The sequence below is a fragment of the Megalops cyprinoides genome, chromosome 13 (genome assembly GCF_013368585.1).
Source record: "Megalops cyprinoides isolate fMegCyp1 chromosome 13, fMegCyp1.pri, whole genome shotgun sequence".
NCBI classification, from domain to species: domain Eukaryota; kingdom Metazoa; phylum Chordata; class Actinopteri; order Elopiformes; family Megalopidae; genus Megalops; species Megalops cyprinoides.
The window spans coordinates 20,014,924-20,042,301 of record NC_050595.1 but is presented as its reverse complement, the minus strand read 5'-3'; the positions used below and the strand labels follow the sequence as shown (position 1 = coordinate 20,042,301).

The window sequence follows — 27,378 nt, the reverse complement described above, 5'->3', positions numbered from 1 at the left end:
CTACCTCCCGTACAAGACCAGAAAAAGGACAAGGGTATATATATATATATAGGGAAACTGACCAAAAAGAAGAAACAAGGGTCACTTTTTGTGGACTTTAAACCTGTACTGTGGAGAAGCAGCACCACCATTCACATTACATAATAACAACAGTGTTGTGAATTCTGTAAAAGGCAATGCACAAGGCTTGTCTGAGGGTGCTGCTGCAGGGTCATCCATATGGTCACTCAAGGTTATTGACCTGAAGATGATCGGTGTTGGCTGTTGCAGGTTAATGACCCAAAGACGGAAGAACAGGCATAATTACACAGGAAGAAACACTACAAGCAGCTGTCAAGGTCTTACACTGACCTGCAACCATAGTCTGAGAAAGTTTTTTTTATAAAATATAAGCTTCATGTTATATCTTAGTTTTGGGATAATCAGTAGCTACACAAAATGTATTTATCACACTTTCTTTTTGTTACACTTTGGCACAATAAATACATGTGTGTTTTTTTAGGACTGAAAACGCCAGGTCCCGCTTTTACCTGTCTGATAAAAAAATACTTCTTGACCAAAGCTAAAAGTAATAAATCAATGAAAATGCAAATGTGTCTGAAGAGATGTCTGCTTATTTTATTTTATTTATGTATTCAATGGTAGGTTTCACTTTTATTTGCTGGTTTGAATGTGTTGTTGAAAGCCAAACAAGATATCTGCCATCAAAGGTGATATTAGGGATTCTGCTATTCTGCTACATATAGCAAATCAAATGTAGTAGTCTTCCAGTTTAAAGGCTATAATTTAATCAAATATTTATGTGAATGAATGGGAGAGTGCAGGCCAGCCTGATCCAGAGAAGGAGCTGGAACTTACCAGTGCTATTGTGAAAGAGCCACATTAAATATCTTGTCAAAATGTAATACTCATTTATTATCCCAAGAACTGTGGAGCCATACATTTTTTTCAGCCATCCATGTTTATGACATTACATGTACATTTACATTACATGCATTTAGTTGACGCTCTTATCCAGAGCTACTTCCATCACAATGGAACGTAAATGATTGTGATTGTTTGTGAAATCAGCTTTAATGTACACTTACATGAGGGAGATGTGATGGAATAGTTATTTTGCCATACAGTTCAGGTCTGCTTATTATATGCATCACAAGAGATGACAGGGAAAACCTCCCTGTATGTGCAATCAAACCTCTGCAGCTTGTTCAGAATGCTGCTGCTCCGTTGCTCCACAATGTCCCCAAATTCACAAATGTCTCACCGTTCCCGATTTCTCTTCACTGGCTACTGGTGACAGCTTGCATCCACTTCAAAGTGCTGGTGTTAGCCAGCTCTTCAATATCAATCTTCAATCAATTGTCCAGCGCCACACATGGCCAGACTACTGCGCTGAGCTTCAGGACTGAGCTTAACTGTCCCCCTCTCTCGTCCCCTTACATCCTGGTTGTGTTCACTATGCGTCTTGGCTTATATGTGGTCAAACGAGCTTCTTATTAGTCAGGACAGCCGACATACTGGCCATCTTTCCTCGCAGACTGAAGACCCAGCTCTTCAGACCCCCCAACCCAAGTGTGACTTTTCCCTCTCCCTATATTTAATTATATATGTGGATGTTTACTATAGAATTTTACATAATTAGATATGTGGAGGGTTACTTTAGGGTATGTGTTAACATTATATTTGGAACGGTATCATCCCTACACTACATTTCACTTGCCAATCTAGGCACCCACTTGGGATTGCACACTAACGCTTGTTCCTATGTGATTAGTGGTGTGCTGTTGGTGCAACTTCTCATGCCACTTTATTAGATGCACTGTGTAAACCACATTGGATAAGAGCCTCTGTTAAATGCTAATGATGTAATGAAGTGTCATTATTACACAGGAATTGTGAGCCTAATCATATTCCCTTGCTAACGTGCTGCATAAAATGCAATTAATGAATAGTCAATTTTCTCATTATAAACATTGGTAGAACCAATGAGATCATGCAGTCAATGAAAATGTACTTGTTACAGTACATTTCCCCCCATTTTTACGGTACGAACTCTTTATCAATGCTGCACAGATGCACCGGCTTTTAAGCTGACAGTTCACCTTTTCCGCTGAGCCAATCCACATTACACACAGATTCGTGAATCTGCGCTGCAGTGAATAAAAAATTGCATTCGGGGTGAAAGTTTAAAACCGGCGCTGGACAGAGCTACTTAAATTTATCTCAAACAGATAAGTTCATCAGTGTCTTCTGCCCGCATGTCAAGAACACATACAACAGTGGTCGATCTGAGTAACACCTGTACTGAACTGATGGCCGTTCAGCGAGAGAACAAGGAAGTCTCGCGATACCATCACCTCGACTACAAGTGACGGTATCGCGAGACTTCCTTTCTGTACAAGAAAGGAATTCGTACCATCGGAGACGTAGCAAGCAGCTGGTGAGCTAACCCGCAGTTCGGAGAGCATCAAATATAAAAATGACTAGTGGGTATCAGTATTTAAATGCGTAATACAATCATTTGAAATGCTGATAGCTAACGTTAGATGTGACTATTTGCTTCTTTGATGGAACGCATTGACAGGCATTTCTGCACAATGCAGTAAAGCTTTACCAATCAGTTAGCTAGCTAGGTAGGCCAGACATGATCGCCATGTTTTTCACGGTTTGGAAGCTAACCTGGAAAATAAGTCGTAATATGTTGGTAGCTAGTTTTGTTTTGGTGACAGCTATTAAACTGGAAGACTTTGAGCTACTATCAGTTGGTAAATTAGCTAGTTAACCAGCTAACTAAATGATAGCTAAAGGCAACGTTAGCAGATCTGCGTTATTTTTAGCCGTGCTATGTCCTATTTCTAGCTATACGATGCCCTTTGTTCTTATGTTTTGTGGTGGTCTAGAACAAAAATTCTGGTGAAACTAGCCAACTATCTGACTATAACTAACATAGCATGCCAACTATTGTAGGAATGTAGTTAAATAGATAGTTAGCAGTATCATCTTGTCTAACTGAGCCTGATACGTGCATGCGCATGAGCTGGCAAATATATAATGTAGGAAGCTGGCAGCTACATGCCAATACACGCCCAGCTGTTACTGCTACAGTTCGTCGCTTATTGTTGTGTTGTCGGTGAAAATAAGAATTGCGCAGACAGTTTGTTTTATATGTCGGTATACTTGGCTGCCCCCCCTCCTCTTGCTGTGCCGCTACCTTTGTTGTAGTTAGCTAGCTACCTTGATAGCTGGGACGCGAGCAATCGCATAGCTGTGTAAACGACACAAAACTGGCGCCTGAGTGTCTTCAAAAGATTTTAGGTCACTACACGTGATTAAAGAATACCTGTACTATCTAACATTACACTGTACTAGATAGTCTAATGTTTTTTTTCTACGTGATGTCTGTTTTGTAGGGGGAAACCAGCGTGAGCTCGCCCGTCAGAAAAATGCCAAAAAGCAGACTGACATGAACAAGGGGAAGAGGAACGATGACGGCCTGTCAGCTGCTGCCAGGAAGCAGAGGTACTCTCATTCCACTGATGTCATCTGCTGAAAACAAAAAGCTTCACTGAAATTACCGCAGTCTTTAATTTACGCATGGAAGTGCATTACGCTAATAATCATCACTGAGTAAAATTTCCAGGTCATTTATGCTGATTGACTACATTTTTAAGGCACACCAATGCAATACGACATGTTTATAACAACTAATATATACCTACTTTACATTCTTTACTCAAGAAAGCGTTTTTTTCAGGGATGCAGAGATAATGCAACAGAAACAGAAGAAGGCTAACGAGAAAGGGGATTCTAAACCCAAATAATCACAGGAAGACAAAGTGACCAATCAGCTGTTATATGAAACTTTGCAGCCAATGACTTTGTTCCTGGTGTAATATGAGAGGATCCGTCTTTTTGTCTAGATTCCAGAACATAGATGACTTTTGTTCTTGTAAATTTTGCCTTTGATGGATTGTATGGTTTTGTAGCTTTTTGAGGTGGTCTTTTTTTCTTGGCAGGACAAAGAATGACGTTAGCTTAATTCTGACATTGCACAAGTCTCACTTTTCCGAACAGTATTTACAATGTAAAGAGTAAGATTGAGGAAGGTTTGCTGGCTTGGATCCACTCAACAACTCTGTATTTTTGTATCAAAGTGTGCCCCAAAAATAGTGTAATAAAATGTAGATTTTTAGTTCATTGTTGTGTATGTTGTGTTTCTTCTAAGTAGAGTCATTTCAACACAACTCTGTAATAATTGGAATGAGGCTTCATGAACCCCTTAATGGGCAGAGCTACCATGTGTTGGAAGTAAGATTCATCAACCATGACACTTTCCCAAATGTCTAACTCTCACACACACTCATAGCACTAAAGTGGCAATTGTGTTCAAATATCTGCAGTGAACTAGTGAGTGTACACCGCAGTGTATCACTGTGACCAAATACTACTTGAACATTAAACAGAAATTCAGAAATACTTGGTTTTGTTACATATTATCCAAAGAAAAAGAAGTCCATATAAGGATTGTTAGGAGACAGTTTTGTGGAATGGCATGGTGGAACAAGCTCCCCGGACAGCTCCATCACCCCATTCCTTCAGACGGGGTCTGAAGACGCATCTCTTCAGACTCTACCTGGACTGACCCATCACACAATCGCTGCCCCCCCCCCCCCCCCATCAATGCTGTTGTAATTGCTGTGTGCTTTTTGTATTGTTCTCTGGTCACTGCCTTTACGCTGACACTCATTGCGCTGTTTGAAGTTGTTGAAGTTGCTGTTTGAAGGTGTATCTTATTACTTGCCCTAAACACTGTAGTTGTACAAATCAGATACTGAGTACTGTGTCCTCAAACAGACCTTGCTCTCAGCTGAGAACTACTACATTGTGGAACTGTACACATCCTGTCCCCGTACTGTCGCTATACCTACTGTATGCACTTTTGTACATCGCTTTGGATAAAAGTGTCTGCTAAATAAATAAATGTAAATGTGTTTGATCCGGAGACAGCGATGTGTATTGGAATACAAACACTGGAGACAAGTGATGTGTATTCGAATACAAAGCGATGCTGCTACATCCGACCGGAGCCAAAAGGCATCAATTCACAATTACTGCTACTTCCAGTCCGGGGAACGTGGGGGTTTTTTATGACCATATATGGACTTCCCTTCCAGGGGGTTTCCTGGCCATCACATGTAAATGTACCTCCTGAAAACTGTATAAATGTGAACCGTACATTGTACCTGACGAACTTCTGCTACATGCTGATGTTCCCACGGCCAGCTGTGCAAATAAACCTTCCTGACTTTGCTACGAACATTGGATCTGCTTCTTTATCGGAACAAAACATGTTTTGGTATTTGGGACATTTACTAACATGGTAAATAATGCCTATAAGGGTTGTATTAAGAGTTCACGACAATGTTTAAAAACACTTGTGAAATTTTTATTCAAGATTGATAAAAATCCTTGTACAGTAATACAAGTTATTCTAGTATGAGGCTTTCCATTATAACATGAACATTAAAAACTCAACATCTGTACAAAAACATAAAAATGAACAAACGCTTTAAATAAACACTTAAGTCCTCTGGAACAGCGAAACAGATTTAGAATATTTCAGTGTGTTCCATTCAGGATTGTGTACTGCATGCATAACCAAGGCTTTCTTAAAAAGAGGCCAAGAAATTCAACACTTGCCCTGGTGGGGAAATTTTTTAAAACAAGTTTATGAGTGCCAGGCAGTGTGAAGGACATCTATGACCTAGGATGAACTGTTGTGCAAGGACGTCATTGATCCTCGCAAGCTGAAACTTTGGATGAACTCTGTGCCAGCTTTGGCCCAAAATCTGCAGTGGCATTGATGCTTTGTGTGGGGGGGGCTGGGTGGCTATATGCCACAGCAGCTGAGAAGCTTCCTGTCTTCTTCCAGATTCAGGCCCAGCTGTGGTTCTGGCTTCGGTTTCATACAGGTATTCTTCTTCACCTCTCTGTGGAGAGAAAATAACTACTAAAAAACATGCAGAAATTAACACGCATACTGAAAGACCATGTCGCCCACTGACGGTTCGTTCAAAAGATTCTGTACATAATATTGTTACCTTGCCACGTCGGCCTTGTAAATCATTCTAGGCAACAGCATCAGAAATAACAAATAAAACCTAAATACACAATCTAGTAATCTGATTTGGCACAGCTCGTGAGAGGTTTACCTGGCAAGATGGAGGACTGCCTCAACGATATTGGTTCCCTCTTTAGCGCTGGTCTCGCAGAAAAGGGCATTGTACATCTGCAATTGACATAGCCATTTTAAGGCCTAATTATTTTTGAGAACTAGACCCATCTTTAAAAAAAAAAAAAAAAAAAAAAAAGTCTCACCCTGGCCAGCCTCTCCCCATGTGCAGTGCTCACACAGCTGTCCTCGGGCTGCTCAGTTCGCAAGTCTGCCTTGTTTCCGATAAGACACATGGGAATATGCTCCTCTGCAGACTCCTGTTAACAGTAAGGGGAACATGGTCATCATCACTGCAGTGGTCTTATTCTCAGCTATAGGCTTCACGAAGCCCATAATGGGTGGAGCTATAATGTGACTCAGTGATTTGTTTTTCCTATAAGAAAGCAAAAGTTACGATTGGTTCTTATGGGTCATAGCTCCTCCAACCATTATAGAGTTTAATGAAGCCTGACTCTCCCAAACTTTTCAGATTCCTGATGGCCAAAATGAAATGTCATCTGTACAGACAAATCAGACCCCAAACCAACCTAGTCTGTTAGGGGTCAGACCACACTTTGCCTAGAACTTGTAAAATACACACCTTTTCACATTCTAGTTATGGTACCAATACCCCCTTAGGTCACATGTTTCAGGCCTGAATCTCACCAGCATGGTCAGCTTGACATCCGATCACAGTCTGACCACGGAAACACGACCCAAATTGGTACCTGTATCTGGGCCATCCAGTTTCGGATGTTGAGGAAGCTCGTCTCGGAGGTGACATCATATAGCAGCAGCACGCCCTGCGCTTTGCGGAAGTAGGACCTTGAGATGCTCCGGTACCTGCGGAGGAGGAACGTGAAAATGAGGGAGAAGTGTTTTCACAAGGAAACATCGTTGGTGCCACAAATGGTAGGCCAGACTGAGCTTCTCAGATGATAACTTCACAACATCCTAGTTTTTCCCTGTGTAGAGAGCCACTGACTCAGTAGCAGCAACAGAGCAAAAACTAATGAAAAGCAGAGATCCACTGACTGGCAGGGGCAGATCATATTTGGTGACTAACTGGGCCAAAATGACAAGGTCAGTACCTCTCTTGTCCTGCAGTGTCCCAGATTTGCAAGTTAGTCTTCTCTCCATCTACTAGCATCTTCATTTCTTGAAAATCTACTCCTAAAATCACAGGTAAAAAATAATAAATAACAGAGTAAAAACAAATCCTCAATACAGGAAGTGTACAGAAATAACAGACCCTTCATTACTTTAATGGTTTAGAATATGGGAAAAACCATGGCAAAATGTACATCTGGAACTGTGCATTTTCTCCACATGCCCCCCTTACCCAGTGTCGTCTGCATATCCTTTCTAAACTCGTTCACACTCAGTCGCAGTAGGAAGCTGGACTTCCCCGAGCCCGCGTCTCCCGCCAGAACCAGCCTGTACACGGGGATGTCTTCCTCCTGTGGATCTTCAGCAACCCCCTCCTGTAACAGCAGCCATATCAGAGAGATTAACTACCACATAATCAATTTCAATTCAATTAAAATAAGTATAATGTTGAATTATTCATTTTACTTCCCCAAGTGTACAGTGTTTACTGTAACCTTATATTTATGAATATCCATTTGCTTGCATTTTTCACTTTTACTTAGTGTGTAATGGATTTTGACATGAGCATCAAGAGCCAACATATTTATGTCTTTGAAACATCTCATTCTGATTCACCATTTTTAAGCCAGAGATGATGGCTGCTGTAGGGCAAACTCGCTGTTCCTTCTGTATTCACTTTGTACATTTGCTTAGCAGATGTTCTCACCGTGGGCGATGTAGATGGATCCATCAACACACTTGGATATTTGCTTAAGCCAATCAGGATTAACATCTTACTAAAGGCTACAACAGCTACCTCGCTGGGATTCAGCCCTGCCAGCGGTGATGGGAAAGTGAGAGCTCATTAACCTCCAGTGTATGGAAGCCATCATGTGCTGTCAATCACTAACCTGTATAAACCAATCATATCCACAGCAGAGTCCATGATTGGTTCAAATCAGTCAAATCATTGATAACACCACCCACTGTGGGTGCTCATGAAGCCTCACTCTCCTATCACTACCTGCCACCCTCCTAGACCACTACACACCTGGCTGTCTTACCTGTGGATAGAAAGCAGAGAGGCGTCGGCGAGTGAAGGACCTGGAGCTGCATATGCTGGGAGCTGCTGAGTCCAACCCCTGCAGAAGAGAAAAGCAAATTCTAAAATGTCTGATGTGAAAAAGTGATCGAAAAAGAGGAGGCCGGATCTGAACCACAGCTCTCACCTCCCCTGCACCTTAGGCTTTAAAGGGGCTTGCGCCAGCGTATTTGCAAAATCTGTTAATCTCCTACAACCCTTCTAGATTGCTTCATTCACAAGAGGCTGGCTTTCTGATGGTTCCAAAAATAGAAATCTAGTGGTAGAGCCGATAAGAAAGCAAATCTGATGGTAGAACTTTCTCACACAAGGCTCCTCTGTTATGCAATAGTCTAGCAATTTTTATTTCTACATTAAAAATCTTCACAATAGATTTCATAGTCAAACTGGGCGCTGAGGGAGGGTGACTTTTGTCTATGGTTAATTTCTAGTGCCAAGAACTGTTCATACAGTTTCCTCCCTGCCAGTGTGACCATACTTTGTTTTCAGCAGGTTACTGCTCCAAATGGGGCAGGACACTCTTAGATCATTTTCATGGCCTTAGTCCTGACCTTATGTTCACCTCCCTTGTATGCTACCATAGTCTTTGCTGAGGCTAAATACTGACAGCACCCTGTTACACAGTACCATCCTTTTCTAACCTCTACCCTCTCACCCTGTCCCTGTCCCAGCCACTGTTGAATGGAAGGACGATCTTATAGCCCGCCTGAGGCCCCTGTGCCATCCCTCAGCCACCAAACTGCCATTAGACGCAAAATGATGCAATGAACTGATGGATATATCAATATTTCATGTCATTCAGTTGTTGTCAAGGAGTCAACTGAGCAATCCTCCACGACTCTGGGAATACCTTGTAGATTTGTCGCCCAATTTGCCCTGGGCTTTCAATTCCCCTCTTGAAAACACACCCTGTTCAGCGCTTTATGAGATTTTCCATCATAAAAATGTGCCAACAAGATCTGATTGATCAACTGACTGACCTCGGCATTGGAGGAAGAGCAGGAGTCGCCGTGGTGCACTGTCTCCACGGAGTCCTGGCTGTCGTCGCTGTCATAGTCACTGCTCAAGCTGGCCTCCGTCTCCACATCATCCACATCCACATCCACATCCCTGTCAGTAAACAGCGAAAGGCCGCTGTCCGTGCACCTCTCCCTCCAGCTGGCTACACACGAGTGCTTCACTTCACACCAACCAACGGCCATGCTTTCATCCTCATTCTCAAAGCTTCCAAACAGATACATACCACTTGCAGTTAGTTAACTAAGACCAAACAATATGACAAATCAGAGAATTCATCTGGCTTTATCTTTTGCCAAAGGAGCTGTAAATTACTAGGATGCTCACCTGCTGTAGTTCAGTGTACTCTGTCGAACGGGCTTCAGGTCCCTACAGACATCCTCATGGTTGGAGGTGATCTATGGAAAGGAACAACACTTTCGTACATTTGTTACAGAAGTCCTTATCCATTACCACTCACAGAGCTAACATGTTATTTCTACCCATTTATTTATACAGCAAGATCTCTTCTGAAGCAATTCGGATTGAGTACCTTGCACAAAGGTGGGACAGCAACGCCCTGTCTGGAACATGGATCTGTAACGCTCTGTCAAAAAAAAGTCAAAAATCCCAAACCCATTACTTCACACATCTACCAGGGAGAAAGAAGTCTAAATCTCAGTTTTAAGAGGAAAGGAGAGGAGAGATATTCTCCTTCACGGAGAAGGTCTCGGAGATGTACCTTCCATTCGCCCGACCCCCCACTCCTGACCAAAGCGGAGCGCAATCCATCATTGCTGTCATGTCGCTTTTTGTTCATTTCCCTGAAAGGGAGAAGACAGGACAACCCTTAGAGGACAAACTCATTGGTCAGCAAGCTGCCTTAATACAGCAGGTCACCTTGACAGTGTCCTGTACACAATTTTTCTTGGGGAAAAAAGGGGAAAAACGGCAGATATGTACACATTAAACAATCATCTGAATTCATATTATTAGAGCTTTTTCAGGTCATTTTAATCATGGCTATATTACAAGTGCTGGGGTCATTGTTCCACGCCACGTAAACACATATTTAAAGTGTGACCCATATAGATCAAGGTTTGTACATCACCACTCTACATCAAACGCAAATGTTACCATCAACGACAACTGTTAGGCATTGCGGTTTTTATTATAGTTTTCAGCTCAGTGATCATTGACTGAAACTTCACTAAGCCGTTTTGTACCTATGGCATTTTTGGTCTTACTCCTGCGTTATGTTTTCGGTGCATCTTGCTGTACTAGTTTTTCTCTGGGGAAGTGTCTCTACCAAAATTATACTTAATAATAAGAGCGATAACATCAACCTCTGAAAGAACCTTCAGTTAGTTTACTTACTGGAGGACTTTAATATGACTGGGATAGGATGAGCATTCGTCCAACATCTTTTCCAGGTCCTGGTTCTCCCTGCACAGCGGACGAACAGCAGACAGCTATTAACAATCACATGAGATCTTCCATGCAACATGGACGGGACAACTCAGGCACTCATGTCTCACCTCATGCACTCTGGACTCTGATCAGACACACACTGTTTGTCCAGCTCCGTCTGCATGACAGAGATGTTCCCCTGAGCTTTCAAGAGAGAACTCCGCAGCTGTTCGTTTTCCTGGGATCGGTCAAAGTAGAGAGGTGTCAGATGTGAAAGAGATATGGCGTTAGGAGCCATGCGCAAGTTTCTTGCAGATCATTAAAGTACCTGAGTCATCTCTCGAATCTGACTTTTCAGCTGGTAGACATCCACTCTAGAACTGCTGCGCCAGGATTCTTCTTGATTCTGAAAGAATTTTGTGCTCAGTGTTGCATTTTGGGAATTACTGTTTGCTAACCTTTTTGCACTAGTAGCCAGCTTCACAGTGAGTGCACGGAAAGCCCATATGAGTGTCCAGACATTGATTAGAGCAGATTTAAGATGTTATGCTATGTGCAGGAGACCAGACGTGGGTTAAACACACAGAACATTGCACAACATTTCACAAGGCTTTAGCTTATGGGAAAAGAATTCCAAAGCTAAAGCCAGAGCTATGTTTAAGCTCTGGGCTTCACATCCCATGAACACTTCACTATAATGCAAATCCCTACAACGTTTGTCTTCTAGACTCATCTCAGGCCTTTTGGCCCTGCAAATTTCCACCCCCTGCCTTAGCTGTTTGTGACCCAATGTGCCATTTGAACTGGCACTTTTAGCAACAGGTTCTGCTGACCCTCAAGCATCACCTTCTGCTGCCACCTACACCATCCTGTATTCAAATAGCTATCAATCTGCTCAACATATCATTCTAATATATTTCAGCAGCAGTCAATGAACAACAACGTGCTCTAGCAGTGCTGACCTCATCAGCTTATCCTCTGAGGTGAAAGGTCCCCAGAATTAATCCCAAAATGAACCAAACTCTAACAAACAATTAACTCATTACATAACACATCATGTGTATTTCGAGGCTTCAAAAATAAAGTTTGTGTAAGCCTGACAAGTAAGTAGGTACACACAGTGGTTTGCCCAGCCATGGCAACATCAGGTCTGTTCTAGCACTTCAGGGAAAAATAACTTTCTTCACAAATTTGCCTGGCAGAAATGATCACATTATTTTCCTGTGCATGACATTACAAAATACCACAGTATTCAGCCACAACAGTGGCAAAAAATGTCCCTGAAACTCCTACCTTTTTCAGTGTCTCAATAGTGGCCTGCAGGTCTGCCACCTTGCCCATGTGTCTCTGCTCCATGGCGGTGATGGTGGCCTGCGACCGCCGGCGCTCCTGCAAGGGAGACACCAGAGCAGTGGGCTTTGTGTGTGTACCTTTCATTGGGACGTTTTTGTGAAGACTAAGGCTGCTTGGCTAGTTCCTCCTTTTGCAAATACGGCTCTGCGCACCACAAGACTGCACCTTAAGTATCCAGCGTGACGCACGGGGTACCAAGGGGCGTTACTGAGATTTCTCCCTCCTTTTAATCGGCTTTAGAAGAAAAACCTAGAGATGAAAGGGACTGTGGTTTTCTGACTAGTTTCTGTGTGAGGCCACAAAGGGGACTGCTATGAACAAAGCATGCTTATGTTAGCACTTGGCTGTGACCAGAACTCTCCTGGCCAACATAGACTTCCCACCCCCACCCCATGTTTTTTAGATAGACGTAATAAGCCTCAGGATTAATTCTTTATTGTAACAGAGGAACAGGTTTTGGGAAATCGCTCACAAACACCCCCCCCCACCTGTGGAGTAAGGTCATGCAAGGGCACATAATGACTGGCCATTCATTCTTCACTTTTAGAGCATTACCCCATACCACCTCACCTCATCTTTCACCCTCTTCTCCACACAGGCAAGCTGCTGTTGCAGGTCTTCCTCCAGCTCAGTCAGCTGACGCGTGGTCACCTCCTCCAACCTGTTCCAATATACTGTCTTTCAGCTGCACCCATGACCATCAATGACCTAAGCCATGACAACCACACCCTGCAACATACCAGCCCTGTCCTGCCTATGCGATCAAATGAAGTGATAAGCAGCTAGCTACACCCATTTTGGAAATGGCTGTCCCGCCGAGTAGGGGCTGCACCAATCGGCTGGTTTTGAAGTTGTCTAAGGTTTGGCTGATATTGGACACAGATTACCTCCATGTAAAATAAAGGTAAGTGGATCTACACAAAGCCTGCTCTGAAATGATACCTTAAAACAAGCAGTTTGCAAGGGGCACATGAGAAACCACATTTTGCCTGGTAGGATGATGCAGATGCATTGTTAAGCTTTCTCTGGTGTTCTGTCTGTCTACCTTGAGCAGACTTACCATTTATTTTTATAATACCATTTTGTCCAGTCATGGCCAGGTAACTTATGTTTTTGGGCAGCCTCTGGGTGTCGCTATAGGGTTAACAAAGCAGGTAGGAGCTTCAGGTGCACAAGAGGGTCAGTGGAGAGAAACCGCTTTCAGAGACAATGTCCCTGTGCCATACAACGTCTATATACCGTATCCACCCGCCCACCTCAAGTATGCGCTCTCACCGTCTCAGGCTCGTCACTAGTCGTTGGTTCTCCAAATGCTGGTCCCTCATCTCGCTCTCCAGGGATTCGATCAGAGCCTCATACTGCTGCAGCAATGCTGCATCTGAGGCACAGTAAATCTGCTGATACAACGCAGCCAGGCGCTCTCGGGTACTGGGGAGGGAAGGGGGTTACCACGGTGATTTCCTGTACTCTGGAGAGCAGCTCCAAACATGTCCTAAGCGGTAGACCCTTTGTCAAGCAGGCTAACCTCATATCTTTAAAAAAAAAAAAAAAACACATTATAAATATTATGTAGATATCGGGACAAAAGGAGACAACTGGGAGAAGAAGGCACCCCTAAGAACCCCAACAGCACCATCCCTGCTGACAAGTACACATTAGTTTGTATACAGCAATGCCATCTTCATCCACAGAAAAACTAATGAAAAAGTAAAGCATCTTTGTTTTCTTGTATCAAGTCTTGTCAAGTGGACATTTGAATGGTGGCTAATAACACAAATATTACAATTCAAGATGCACTTTGGATGCAGCTCTTTCAAGAGTTTTGCAGTAAGATAATTAATTAAATGACCACATGCATGTTCATTTCTGACAGAAAACTGGCTCACTGGATTCCAAGATAAAAAAAAGTAGGTTAACACGAAAAGTGACACCTGCAGCGTTTTAGCAATACGTTACCTTCCCAAGAAAGGCATTTCGCCGTTCATTCGATCCAGGAATTCGTCCCAAGGGCTTCTCTGGCCCCGAACCTCTCCAAAAGAGGCCAAGTCCAGAGCCGCCGAGACCTCGTCAAATCGCGCCGAGAAGTCGCCGAAGTCTACATATCCATCTTCATCCTCATCAAACTTGTTAAATAATAGCCGCACCTCGGTGCTGGGGACATTGAGCTCTTGACAAACAACTATAAAATCTTCATATTCGATCCTACCCGTTTTATTCACGTCACACGCAGAGAACAACCTTTGAAGATCGCATCCGTCCATGTCTGCTGGTTTAGGACTCAAATGAATAAACATGTTGTGGGTGAAATTCCAAAATATTTATCACGAAAGGGTTAGGAAACGTGTGTAGAAAACCCCACAGTAACAAAAATGCAATAAATATATAATTAGTTCATTAATGTGTAAAGTGTATAACACGTGCTGCCTGCGATCACCGTGCGTATATAGCTGAGCTTCCTTTGTGATTTATGGATTTAATTCTTTGGCCAAACCGCGACAGTCCTTTTTTATGTGTAATAACAGGTCATTCCAATGGACGCTGCGTGAAAACAATAATCAAGACTGCAAAATGATCGAATCATAAAACAGAATCCTTGAACTGATAGTACTGCGTACTCACTTCAGCCTCAACAACAATTTCACTTCGTGACATAAACTCATCAGCCCTGCAACGCGTCGGCATTATATCCGGTAATCTGTGAAAGAGGCGTGTCCTCCAACCTAAATTTTCACGCGAAACGTCGGCGATATGGTGAACACTGAACGCCTTCATGCAAAGTAAGTTCATTTTAATCAAACCTGATTTTACTGTGTGTCTCTGCATTTTAGAGTGCTGTGGTTATGCCTGTGCTGTCAATATTTTAAAGGCAATGCTTGAAGTTCTTCCCGTCAAGCGGCCTGCATAATTAACCCTCTTAACCTCCTCCCACTAGTTAAGAAACTTTGGCCGTAGAATCCAGACATAATGGTGGGTCTCCCAAAATTTCGGTGATCTGTTGCTTCCACGAGCGTTCTCATGCTGTATCCAAACGGTGTAACGTTCTCATGCTGTATCCAAACGGCAGTGTGCCATTTAAGGGAATGCAGGGACATAAGAATGGCAGATGGAAGATCTTATACTTTAAATATGTTTAAGTTTACACCTTAAGACAACTGCACACCACCTGGTTGCAGTGTACTTTTAAACGGTTACTGGTTACCAATACATACAACAGCAACAGCTTGTTTCACAAATGTTTGGAGATACTTTTGCAGGATGAGCATAGGTTCAACAGAAACCAAGTAATTTGTGGAAGATGGTCTCATCCATTGTAATAATAAAGAAACTGTAGACAATAGCAGTAGTTTAACACAGGTACACATTTTAATCTCATCAGGGTGCGTGTGCATCATCAGCATGTCACTGGCAGATTTTTCCCTTTCATCCAAGGGGTGTTTGTAGTGTAGATACTTAAGAGTCCAAGGAAAACCAATACATTTTGCCAGATATTTGGAAATCAGGTTAAGTATTTCTTATGAGGCCAATTTGGTAAAGACAAGAATGGGAACAGTAATAATGGGCTCAATGAAGGAGTTTATAGAAAAACATTGAAAGACTGAAATACAACCACGCTGATTTTGACGTAATCACACTGATTATGACAAGAAATTAATTCCCCTTAAGAATTTCCATTTTTATCCACATATATTGAGGATTTGAAACAATTAAAACATTAAGGTGTACCTTGTTTACTGTTTTCTAATCAATTGTTATGAATTTTACCACATTGTACAGGAGCCCTCCATGCTGTTGTATTTTCTCACACATCGTGCAGCTTTCTTCCTGTCACCTTAAACCTAAGTATGAATGCGGATGGTCGCACCCCATCTGAAGTGGTAAGTCACCTCTCTCTTACAGTGGTGGAATTTGTTGAAGGTTTCGGGGTACGTCTTTTGTAACCAGACCTGAACCTGGTTGGTGTGGGTTTGAAGCCACCACATGTTCACGCGGATCATCTCCAGAGAGCGCTGGACGAAGGACATGTGTCCAAGGCTCCTTTGAGTTACAAAAAAGCCATACACCTGGGGAACACAGGCGGGACAAGGGCTCAGAAAAGAGTGCAAAGACAGTCTGTTCCATTTTAAGGGGTCTTTCCCTCAACAGTGATTAATAGCTTTCCTTGTTATTACTATTTAATCAGTGTACATTACCAATCAAAAGTTTTGGCACATCTGATTAAGATAATGGGAAATACGCTTCAAATATATTTTTATCAAAAGACATGCTTAAATGCTTGAAATTTGTTTCTTAGACAAATATAAATAGTGAAGTTGATGCCTATGTATGAATTTCTTTCCAAAAAATAAAATTTAAAAAATATTTTTAGCTACTAATTTAAAATACAACATTGTTTTGATTTGTTCAACACAATTTGGGCACTGCATAATTCCATTTGTGTTATTTCATAGTTTTGTGTCTTTACTATTATTCTAATATGTGGGAAATGGTAAAAATAAAGAAAAATAGAAGCCTTTTAAATACAGGTGTCCTGTGGTTTGGCAAAGTAGGTTTCAGCTTTTTCAAAGAGAAGATGAAAAGGTAGATAATTCATGGGTTATTGCTTGCATCTTATGTTTGCCACTGTGAATCATTCCATTACACTTACCTCATCATATTTCTTTTGTGAATTAAACTGGGATGTAACAGCGGTCACAATTCCAGACAGGTAAGATGATCCTAAGGAAAACCTAATGGCAAAAACAAAGGAAAGAGAGAGGGAGAGGGAAACTATTATGGTTCTGGTTATCATGATTACATTTATTGTTGTTATTATTTTATTATTGTTATTGATCTGAGACATTGATATCCAGGTTTACGTACCACAGCACCCTGTGAGAGCACTATCAGTTAATCAAATCACAGGTAAGTCTGTTTCTGAGTGATAATTTGCTTACCTCTCTCACTGACAATACAAACCATAATGTTTCTAATGGAAGACTAATAATCAAATCATCAGCCATTGAGGTCAAACAGAGGCTAAAAGGAGAATCCATGATGTTGGCTTAATCACTTAATCACTCCCATTGCCTACATTAAGAGCTGGAAGATTAATGAATGTCAAGGATTAGGTTCAGTCTGTAGGACATTGATTGAATCCCATTAAACCATTTTAGTTGGGCAGTGATTTGTCAGAACTCTTAAGAAGTGGAACTGATCACAATCAGCACTTCAACCTGTTTTTGACTAATGCTCACTAATGCTAAACAAGGAGGTTTACAAAAGGAGAGAATATAACATTACATATACATAACATTAACATATAACACTGCAATCTGTTGTGACCATTTTGTGTCTCCCGGTGTGAGATAGCCCTGTCTTTGATCGGTAGGTTGGTTTCAGTCTTTCCCACGAAAACTTCCACTGGCTCAATGTAGCTTCCATATACTATAACAAGTACCTTCTCTGATCCCCCAATACTTTCTCTGACCACATAACCCTCAGTCTCTGTCTTGGGCAGTTTGTTGGTGGTCCTGCCATATTTTTACTGTCCAGTCTTGCTGTGATGGGTATGAAAGCCTCCATGCTGTTAAAGCCCCAGCAAACACTTGTGTAGCGCTCCTTCAAGTGTGAAAACTCCACCCAGTCTCACCCTACCCAGTCCCACTGTCAGGGAGCAATTCACACATTGGTGAGCCACAATAAATCAAAGGGTGTAGGTTTCATGATCTCTCCATCTACAAATCCCCTTGTGCTTACTATTATTCATTTTTATTGTGATTTTAGATTTTTGTTTTCAAAACGTTCAGGCATGTGGTAATGTACATCCAGTTCAGTTAAAGACAGCTGTTATTTGTGTTTATACACAAATTCACCATACTTTGTCAGCAGCTCATCCCAGTGGCGCTGTAGAAAAGTCCACACCAGCTCGTTCCCCCTGGGGCGATGCACAAGCTGTGCCACAATGACATCGAGGTCCTGCGTCTTAATCTCACGATTCTGCAGCGCCGCACGCAGCAACCTACAAAACACACAGCGCACTCTGTGACCGTCCCTACAAACACACAAAACACTGTCTGACTATCGTCGGAAATGCACAGAGAAAACCCCCTCACCATGCTCTCTTGTTCTGACTGACGGTGTGACAGAGGGCCGCTAACATGGTCACCCTCTCCTTACTGGACACGCTCTCCTGGTACTTCTGCCAGAGGAAGCTCCATTCTGCGTGCCCCCCTCTCCGGATCCCCACCCGGAATATCAGTGCCTGCAGTGTCCTGGGCAGCCTGTGCCAAAACACCCACACTGTGCATCTCAGAGAGGTCACTGTTTTTTACCTAGATACTCACCGTAAATCAAGGAAAATAGATACAGCTAAGAATCTTAATAGGTGTAGTAATTCATATGTTCTGTGGTATTTTACTATACAGGTTGCTGTAATGAAATACGTGTGAACGCATGTATGTGTAAATGAGTACATGTACTACAGTGACTTGGTTAGTTTAAACCATTTGGCTGTTGATTATAGCCACAAGGTGGCAGTGTGGAATAAGTTTCCTCACTCACCAACGATTCTAATGCCACAAGGAACACCCTGTCCAAAGAAAACTGGAAATCCCTGGGTCAGTTGCTCTAACATCTTTGACATTAAATATATATCGAATTTATTCGACTTACACAACAAAAATCCAGAATACTTAAAAATTCTCAATTTTGACATGGCATTAGATGGTTGATTTTCATTTTAGTACTTATGATGATACCAGTGTTCTGCTATTGGTACTTCTGTCAAGTTTTTTATCCTCGGTTTTTTTGGATTAATGCAGAGCCACTAGCATGAGAAATTTCACTGAATGTGGTTGCATGATTATCAGCAGCTGCACCATCAGCGGGTGTTTGTTCCAGTTGTTATTCATTTCTTAATCGCCGCAATTATTGAATATCAGTTGCATATATTAAATACATTTGGTGAACATTATAGTATTTAAAGAACAGTGCAGCTTGACACAATCATACATGCAAGTGACACCACACATTTGTGGATATTACTCTCTGCCTTTGCAGCATAGGATCTTCCATTTCCCCGCAACCGTAGCCTGCGACCACACCCCCTAAGCCCCCGGAGAAAATGAGCAAATCTCACGGATGATTCCCATCCTTCGCCATCCAGAAGTGGAAGAGACGCAGTGCTTCCTGCACGGCGGGGAGATAGAACCCCTCCGTGGCCAAGCACAGCAGCTTCACCCTCCTGCTCTGATTGGATAGAGAGGATTCGTCCTCCCAGAGCTGAGCCTTAACCAGCTTTCCCAGCATGCTCCATGTGTGTTCCTGCAGACACATAACAGACACCCACACTTAATGCTACAGCTTGCCACCAGCGACAGTCACAGGTGATTGTGCAGATGCATCTTCCTGCACACCACTGACTCACTCATCCATATATTAACTGGATGCACTGATGGCAGGTGCATAGACAGAGATTAGCCCTGTCACTTAATATGATAATCAGAGAATCTGCACTGGTCTTGCACATAATCAGTCTTTGTGAACACCATTAATGTCTTCAGAACAGCAGGAACTTGAACAGGCTTTTTTTATACTACCTGTGACTACTGTGCTGGCCTCTTTGCCCTGTAGTGCCTCTAATGGCAAAATATTACTGTCACTTTTTGTCCTGTCACAAATAGAAGTCTGCATGTCATGGTTAGCTCACACTATAATTATTTACTGAAACAACCCTTGGATAGGATGTAACTGTCACATTACTATTCATACAGATGTCACAGTCTGCAGCCCCTGTTACATGATGTAGTGGAGGGACGTGTCTTTCACCTTGAGCAGACGGGCGATGCAGGGCTGTTTGGCGAAGGTGAATTTGACGATCATGTTGGTCATGTGAGTGAGGAAAACACTGATTGGCAGGAATTCCTCCTCCTCCCTCAAGAACAGGCTGAGGGTGAAGGCATCGCTGTACTGCACTGACCCCTGGCTGTGGGCACATTAATTGCAGTTTCAGAACACTCATTTTTTACTGTATCATCTTTGCGTAAGTGTATGTTTGCTGAGTGGCTTGGGATTTCAAAAGTAATTTAAAGTGCAATATGCTGAAATTCTGCACTAATATGAATACATCAATAGCTACACTTATGCTCCAGAGAAATAAATACACAATCATACCCATCTTTTGATGTGCCAGTGCTAATAACTTGTAAAGCTCATGAAAGGGGTACAGACACCTGGTACAAGAGCACTGTAGATATGCCTGCTTTTCATTCCATCAGAGCTCCTAATCACTTAATCAGATCAAAAGCTAAATTAATTCAGGCAACCAGGTGCTGGAGGTACTCAGCAGTTCATCATTCAGACCGAATCACCTGCATTAACTTAACATAATGACTGATCCAATTAAGCAATTAAGAGCTCAGATGGAGCAAGACCAGGCATATATCCAGCATTCCAGTACCAGGGATTCCAGCATTCTGAATAGGTTGTGGTTCTATGCAAGATTTCTGATGGCGCTCAGTACCTGGCGAGATAAAAGGTGTCATCAATCAGACCGGCCCTGTCAGCCCCGCTGAAGTCATGTGACCCGGCATGCAGCTGGGTGGTCAGGGCCCCCAGCAAGGCTGCGTCGTAGGACACCCTGTAGAAACCGCTGGAGTTGACGTTAGCTTTGATCCAGGCAACCTCGCCAGGCAGATCGATGGTCTCTGAGATTGGATGGCAGAGGAGACAGCAGGCACACATCACTTAGGCTCCAGGAGAAGATGGATCTGTCTGTCCATCCCCTCTTCATCTATCTGATTACAAGCAGATAGCTGGTATACAGTTTGCCACTGTCCTAACGTAATTTAAGGCAGGAGGTCTTCTTGAATTGGTTTGACAAAGTCAAAATATGAAAGCTTCTCTTTTGAGGTAGTCATTTTTGAAGAAAAAAGATTGCTGTTACCAAATGGCCAAAGAAAGAAAAATATTTTGAGGCAAGTAAATCAACTCTTTCAGAGTGCTGTATTTTAAAAAGCCTTTATCAATCTGGCATAGGCACAGGAAAACTATCCAAAAACAGTTACAGACTTCTGATGTTCATCAGAGTACAATTTAAGAGGTCTGGCATTCAGAACAAAAATGGGCATGGTATATTCTTCATTTAAGATTATTGTGTTGACATTTAAACTGCTGTAACAACTATGATGCCAATGTGGGTTCAGAGTGTTGCCTGTATATTCAGCTGAACTGGTATTGGGGTGAATTTCAAAATGTTTATTTATTACTATAAACAATAGTCTCCCCCTTCCCTGTAAGCAAACATCAAAAGTAATAACAGTATTGCATTAAACCATGCCAGTATTGATCAAGTTGGATGATATGGTACTTAGTTTGCATAGAGGCTTTGTCATTCAATGTATAATCCGCAAGCAAAGGGAAATACTGCACTGTTTGACTTTGATCAAACATAGCCAAAAAACTTGAAACCATTTCCACAACACAAAGAGTTTGTTTATGAGTAATGCAAACTTGCCTTCCTTTCTCTTCATTAAATGAGTGCTGACAGACGAGGAGCTGCTTGTGTAGAAGGTAAATGGGACCTGCCAGAGGGACCTCGGATGAAGAGAAAGAGAGGACATTAAAATTCAAAGGCGGATGAGGGAGACGGAGAGGGAGGAGAGGAGAAAAGAAGGAGAGGAGCAAACGCAGAAAAGGAGAGAGACCCAGGGGGCCCCGCTGGCATTACTCTGTGTCATTCTGGGGGCAGATGGTGAAAAGAGTCTGTCGAAGCTGGATTCTCTTTCCCTCCATCTTGACTGACACCACCGGATACCCCTGCTGTGTCGTCCAAGTGTCCATCAGCGCTTTCACATCCTCGCTCCCAGCATTCCTCTGGGCCACCTAGAGAAGAGTTGAGTTGTATTCAATGTATCCTGAATATATACAGGTTTTATATAAAGTTCTTAAAATGCTCCCACTGCTTCATAGGCACAAATACTGTCCCCACCTCTGACAGCGCCCCCCACAGGTCATCCTGCTGCGCATTGCCATAGCTGTGCTGCTGCAAATAAAGGCGAATCCCCTCCTCAAAGACGCTCTCCGTCAGGTAGGTGTGGAGCATACGGAGTATGCCGGCACCCTGAAAAAAACATGACATTTGTCAAACGGACAACCTCATCGATGATGGCTCACATTGATTACCAATGACCTGTTTATTACAAAATTTAATTCTGACTGAATGAATTCAGGTTGAAAAGGTGTTGATTAAGGTGTCCAAACCCAGGAAGTGCACTCCACTAGCCTCTACTCCACACTGTCATCTCCTCAGAACAGTTCATATGTCCTTTGTTAAGGAGCATCCATTTTGAACGGAATCTGTTTTATCAAGAAAACCTGCTTTTCAGAAGTGTATACTCTCAGCTTTGGATCAAAAGAACAGTTTTAGCAACTGCACACTAAAAGAAACTGTGTGTGCTTTGGGCGATGAGTGTCATGGGCTTAACAGTGACTGTGTAAACTCCTGTGTCATATTAATAACATCAGAATTTACTGGGTGTAAGCAGATTGTAAGGAGGTAGGTAAAATATGACTGTAAGCGGGCTGAATGACAGAAAGCACAGCTTTAATGCTAAAAATGGAACAGAGGACCATTTATCTCATTTTTCTGGGTGGTGTGAAATAAGCTAGATGTACCATGAAAGAAAAATGTAGGTCCAGTGATGAAGGAGTCAGTTATTTTACTGTGAACCACAAGCTAGCGAATCCCCAGGGGAGGGCTGTGTGTTATGTGCATTCACTCCCTCGACACAGAGCTCCAGATAAGAACACAGATATATGTTGGCCATATATATATATATATCACTGAACACAGCAATGATGGTTGCCATGTTTTTCCGTAGCACATTTTTGTGGTGTCTGTTTGCCCTGACCTTTGAGTAAGAGATGACGTCGAACATCTGCCTGATCTGCGTGGAGTTGCTCACGGGCAGGGAGACAGGGTGAGAGGTCACATAGGCATCCTTTTCCAAGGCTTTGTACACGGTCATGAGGAACAGCTGGTCTTCCTTCAACAGAGCAGAGGTGTAGGCCGCGGAGCCGCCCGTGTAAGTCAACATCATCTCAGTCGCTCGTTCACACTCACTCCTGACCATTTCATGTCTTACGGGACAAAAGCGTCCTATCAGAGCAGCACAATGCAAAGCAGCTGTATCTGAAAGTGGCTATATTTGGTCAGGTAAAACGGTACAGGACAGAGGAGTAGGGTGTTTAAGTTGCATTGCAGGTGGAAAGCTCAGGGGAGATGTATGAAGGCCTCTGAGGGAAGATCAGGGGCTCTTTCATAAGGAGCAGAATGGGGGAAGGGGGCCGGGTCCTGACTCACCGCACTCCAGCTGGGCTCCAGGTGATTGACAGCCACATACTCCAGGTAGCTGGCAAATCCTTCATTTAGCCACAGGTCATTCCACCACTCCATCGTCACCAGGTTCCCAAACCACTGGGGGCAGATTTAAAGGGGTGAGAAAAAGGCAGCATTTAAATTGTCATTGCATTGCTTGCGCTAATCAAACATCACTGTTCATCTCAACTTGACATGCATTATCACTGACAGTGGTGCATGACAATAAAGTAGAATGGACATGGCATGTTAGCCACTTTATAAGGCAATGTGCAGGTGCAGGTAACAAAGACACAATGTAAAAGCAAACTGATGAGTTTCTGCTCCTGTCTGGTGTTCCCACAAAAGCTCTGTGACTGAAACCTTATTTTTCCTCAGAGCATCAAGCAATGTAGAGAAATACATGTTGTTCCACTCCTGTGTTGCTCAGTCACATGTTGAACATAAGCGCCTGAAAAATGCAAATGAAGCGGAGAGGCTGATATTGACATTTCCATAGGGCTCACAGGACTCATCAGAGTGCATGTCTGTTCTGAAATGGTCCCTGCTGCATGCAGTGTTCTGCACTGAAGCTCAGGTAGGACAGAGAGGAGAGAGGTGGGCTTGGGCTACCTGGTGGGCGAGCTCATGGGCCGTGACCAAGCTGACCCACAGTTTACTCCGCAGGTCACCCGTCTGGCCGTCGTACAGCAGGGACACCTCCCGGTAGGTCACCAGCCCCCAGTTCTCCATGGCTCCAGCTTCAAAGTCAGGAATGGCAACCAGGTCTGGACAAAAATAAACATTGTTTGGTGTTAATCACATACTTACTTGGTGGAATATGTGAATATGTGGTCAAAACCAATGGAAGATGTTGCAAATGTGAATAGCACACAAGCACACAACACATGTCAGCATCTTCGTCAGGCAGTGCACATACAGTACCCCTTTCGGGCAGCTCCATTCTCTGTATGTCCACATGTTCACATAGTAAAAAAACAAGGATCATGGTTTCATCTGATTTTTTCTCTCAGAATATATATTTTTCACTAACCCATTTTGGGAAGAGGGTATGGAATCTGAAAGTACTCCTCGTAGAAGTCCAGTAGCTTCACCGCAGTCTGGAGGGCATGGTCAGTCTGGTTGACCTGGTGACTGGGGGCGTAGACTGACACCTAGAAAACATGGAGCAGTAACAGGCCAAAAATCATACTCCTCCCACTCATTTCTTTTTATTTCTTAAAAAAACTGAGAAAAGGGGAAATGTTCACCGTAATTCCTCTTTTCGTCTGGGCAGTTGTGAAGGAGAAATCACACACGACAAATGCCACCAAGTACGTGCTCATCTTCACAGTGGGCAGGTAGTGGTCTTCCAGGAGACCATCTGCACGAATCTTTGTGGAGTCCTGGAAAGAGATTGTGACCATTGTTTGGTAAGCATCAATGGCAGACTGGTTAACAGGTTTTCGCTGAAGCACTCCTAACCCTGCACAGAGATGTTGTGTGGAACACCAGCTGTCTCTGTACTCCTGATTGCAGAAGGCATCAGTAATTAGTCTAAATGCATTCATCAAGCGTTTAATTTAGGAGAAACACTCTCTCCCAATGGCAAATTGATATTGCGTTTATGAAATGTGCTTCAGAACAGCTGAAAAATTACCCGTTCTCTTTTTCTTCTTGCTTGAAGTGAAATCAGTTTTATTTGATTTTTATTTATACGCTCAAAATGTTTCATTAAATGTGTGTGATATTATGACACTTTGGAACAGTCAGAGAAATGTGTTCATTAATGGATATTGTTTCAAGAACAGTGAAGAACTTGGTTATATATGTGCTCATTGGGCAGGCTGATAATTATTTAACAGCGTTTCTCACCTTCGGCATATTGGAGAGTGATATGTGGTCACTGTCTCGAACAATGACGAGAGAGAAAAATGCCTTCATGCTTGGTTCATCAAAGCAAGGGAAGGCTTTTCGGGCAAAGCTGGGTTCAAAGTGCGTTGCCACAATTGTTCTAATTAAGAGAAAAGGACAGGAGAAATAAATGAATCCTCAGTTGTGATAATTGTCAGATCTCACTGCTGTGAAAAGCTCAGGCCTTTAGAGTTTCCCATCATCTGAAGTGAGAAGGCTGATCAACACAAATGTTAGAAAAGAGCTATTTCTCTGTTAAAACCCACTCCCCTGGTCCACCTACCTGAAGGTTCCATTAGGTGACTGGTATGAGGCTTTGTACAGGCCAGAGAAACCACCTGAGATGCTGCCGTTGTAGGAGATGAAGAGCTGGTAGGACCGTCCGGCTCTCAGGGGGTTCTCTGGGATTAAAGCCATCTGCTCATTGGAGGGGGACTCCAGCACACGCAGCGGAGACTGCAGGGGTACAGGGCCTCCATCCTCACTCACCATGGGATCAGAAAACTGGTCTTGGTCAAACCCAGGTACAGGTGGAGGAAACTGCTCCTGGCAGTTTTCAGGTGGAAGGGACTGCTCCTCATCAACTTGATGCAAAGGAAACGGTAGCTCCTCTTCACTGACCGGATGCAGAGGGAGCTGTACCCGATTGACTGCTGGTTTGGGTAGCTGCTCTTCATTGACTGGATGTAGAGGTATTTGTACCTGATTGACTGCTGGTTTGGGTAGCTGTTCTTCATTGACTGTATGCAGAGAAAGCTGCTCTTGTTTGAGCATGTGTAGAGATAGCTGCTTATTGCTGCCTGCAGGTGTGGGTCGTTCTTCCACCTTGACCTTGGAATTAGAAATCTGGTCATGGTTGCTCTTGTGTAAAGTAAGTTGGTCCTCCTTGACCGCATGCAGAAGGAGCTGTTCGGAGTTGACCTTTTGTGGAGGGAGCTGTTCCTGGTTGACCTCAGGTAGAGTAGGCTCCTCCACATAGACCTCATGTAGAGGTAGCTGCTCTTCATTGGCTGAATGTATAGTGGGCTGCTCTTTGTTGACCACAGGTAAAAGGGTTTGCTCCTGGTCGACGGAAGGTAGAGGGGTTTGCTCCTGGTCGTTTGAAGGTAGAGCGGTTTGCTCCTGGTCGTTTGAAGGTAGAGGGGATGGCTCCTGGCTGACTGACTCTTTGAGGAAGGCACTTGTAATGGTCAGACTTTTGCTATTCAGTATGACGAAACTGGTGTCATTCAAAGCAGTGACCAGGATCTCAACCTGACCTGTGAAAGTCTCAGATGTGAGGTCCGGGTGGATGTAGATGATATAATGATCCGGCCTGACAGTCCTCGGGAGTCTGGGCTGGTCCCACGGAAACGGTTCCTCGGGCGATGTGGCACCGTGGTTAGTCGGCGCCCCTCTCAGTCCCCTCCAATCCAAAGTGAGGAGCAACAGCAAATGCAGAGCTGAAGACGGCACTATTGGGGACGAGGCCATCTCTGAGGGCGACTTCAAACCTGGAACTTTTTAAGAGAAGAACCACGATTGCAGCTCTGTCCGATCCCAGCTCCACAGGCACTGAAGGCACAAATTGCTGCCTGGCTTCACATTGCAACCAAGGCGAAAACGGTCAATAAATGCTACCTTACCTGTGGGGTTTTCAAGACCCTGAGTTGTCTGCAGTCCTGCAGGTGTGTGTCGTGTCACTGCTCAGCAGCCAGTGTGACTCGGTGTTCAGCGAGCCGCCGGAGCGGTAGGCTCCGTTTACTCTTTGATGAGTATCTCAGGAGAGCCACAGCAAGGCTAAAAAAAATGGTTAAAAAAAAACTGGGCTCAGTGTCTGAGGATTGCAGGTTTGATTCCCAGGCAGTTCAAAGACAACCTGAACTGCTATAATTGGATGATGTTTAAAATGCAAGCAGCTGCACACGAGTTACCTGGGAAAAGGGTGTCTGCTATGCACACATACATTTCAGCGCACAAGAAACA

General features: G+C 43.3%; 2 protein-coding genes and 1 pseudogene across 2 annotated transcripts; 1 reads left to right on the top strand and 2 right to left on the bottom strand.

Annotated features, from left to right (window-relative positions):
- The first annotated feature begins 2,407 nt into the window (after positions 1 to 2,407).
- On the top strand, positions 2,408 to 4,197 carry si:ch211-39k3.2 (uncharacterized protein LOC100149345 homolog). The gene is made up of 3 exons (XM_036543802.1): positions 2,408 to 2,486; positions 3,411 to 3,519; positions 3,755 to 4,197. Exons 1-3 carry the CDS (start codon positions 2,480 to 2,482, stop codon positions 3,819 to 3,821), a joined length of 183 nt encoding a protein of 60 aa, XP_036399695.1. The 5' UTR covers positions 2,408 to 2,479; the 3' UTR covers positions 3,822 to 4,197.
- A 1,458-nt stretch (positions 4,198 to 5,655) lies between these two features.
- On the bottom strand, positions 5,656 to 14,425 carry zgc:162879 (ras and EF-hand domain-containing protein). The gene is made up of 19 exons (XM_036544287.1): positions 14,121 to 14,425; positions 13,440 to 13,592; positions 12,735 to 12,825; positions 12,105 to 12,200; positions 11,140 to 11,217; positions 10,940 to 11,049; positions 10,779 to 10,847; positions 10,144 to 10,225; positions 9,955 to 10,008; positions 9,750 to 9,820; positions 9,512 to 9,629; positions 9,386 to 9,478; positions 8,368 to 8,445; positions 7,557 to 7,698; positions 7,306 to 7,387; positions 6,943 to 7,057; positions 6,379 to 6,492; positions 6,213 to 6,289; positions 5,656 to 5,990 (listed from the first exon to the last, which is right to left on the bottom strand). Exons 1-19 carry the CDS (start codon positions 14,423 to 14,425, stop codon positions 5,891 to 5,893), a joined length of 2,028 nt encoding a protein of 675 aa, XP_036400180.1. The 3' UTR covers positions 5,656 to 5,890.
- A 1,496-nt stretch (positions 14,426 to 15,921) lies between these two features.
- On the bottom strand, positions 15,922 to 25,951 carry LOC118788327 (annotated as a pseudogene).
- Between the last annotated feature and the right edge of the window lie 1,427 nt (positions 25,952 to 27,378).

Excerpts from the sequence above, each read along its gene's own strand:
- si:ch211-39k3.2 (XM_036543802.1), top strand. Across the intron at positions 3,520-3,754 it reads GCTGCTGCCAGGAAGCAGAG|GGATGCAGAGATAATGCAAC; the intron begins GTACTCTCATTC and ends CGTTTTTTTCAG.
- zgc:162879 (XM_036544287.1), bottom strand. The coding sequence starts at position 14,425 with ATGGACGGATGCGATCTTCAAAGGTTGTTCTCTGCGTGTGACGTGAAT. Across the intron at positions 9,630-9,749 it reads AGTACACTGAACTACAGCAG|CTTTGAGAATGAGGATGAAA; the intron begins GTGAGCATCCTA and ends TCTGTTTGGAAG. Across the intron at positions 5,991-6,212 it reads GCAGTCCTCCATCTTGCCAG|AGAGGTGAAGAAGAATACCT; the intron begins GTAAACCTCTCA and ends TTCTCTCCACAG.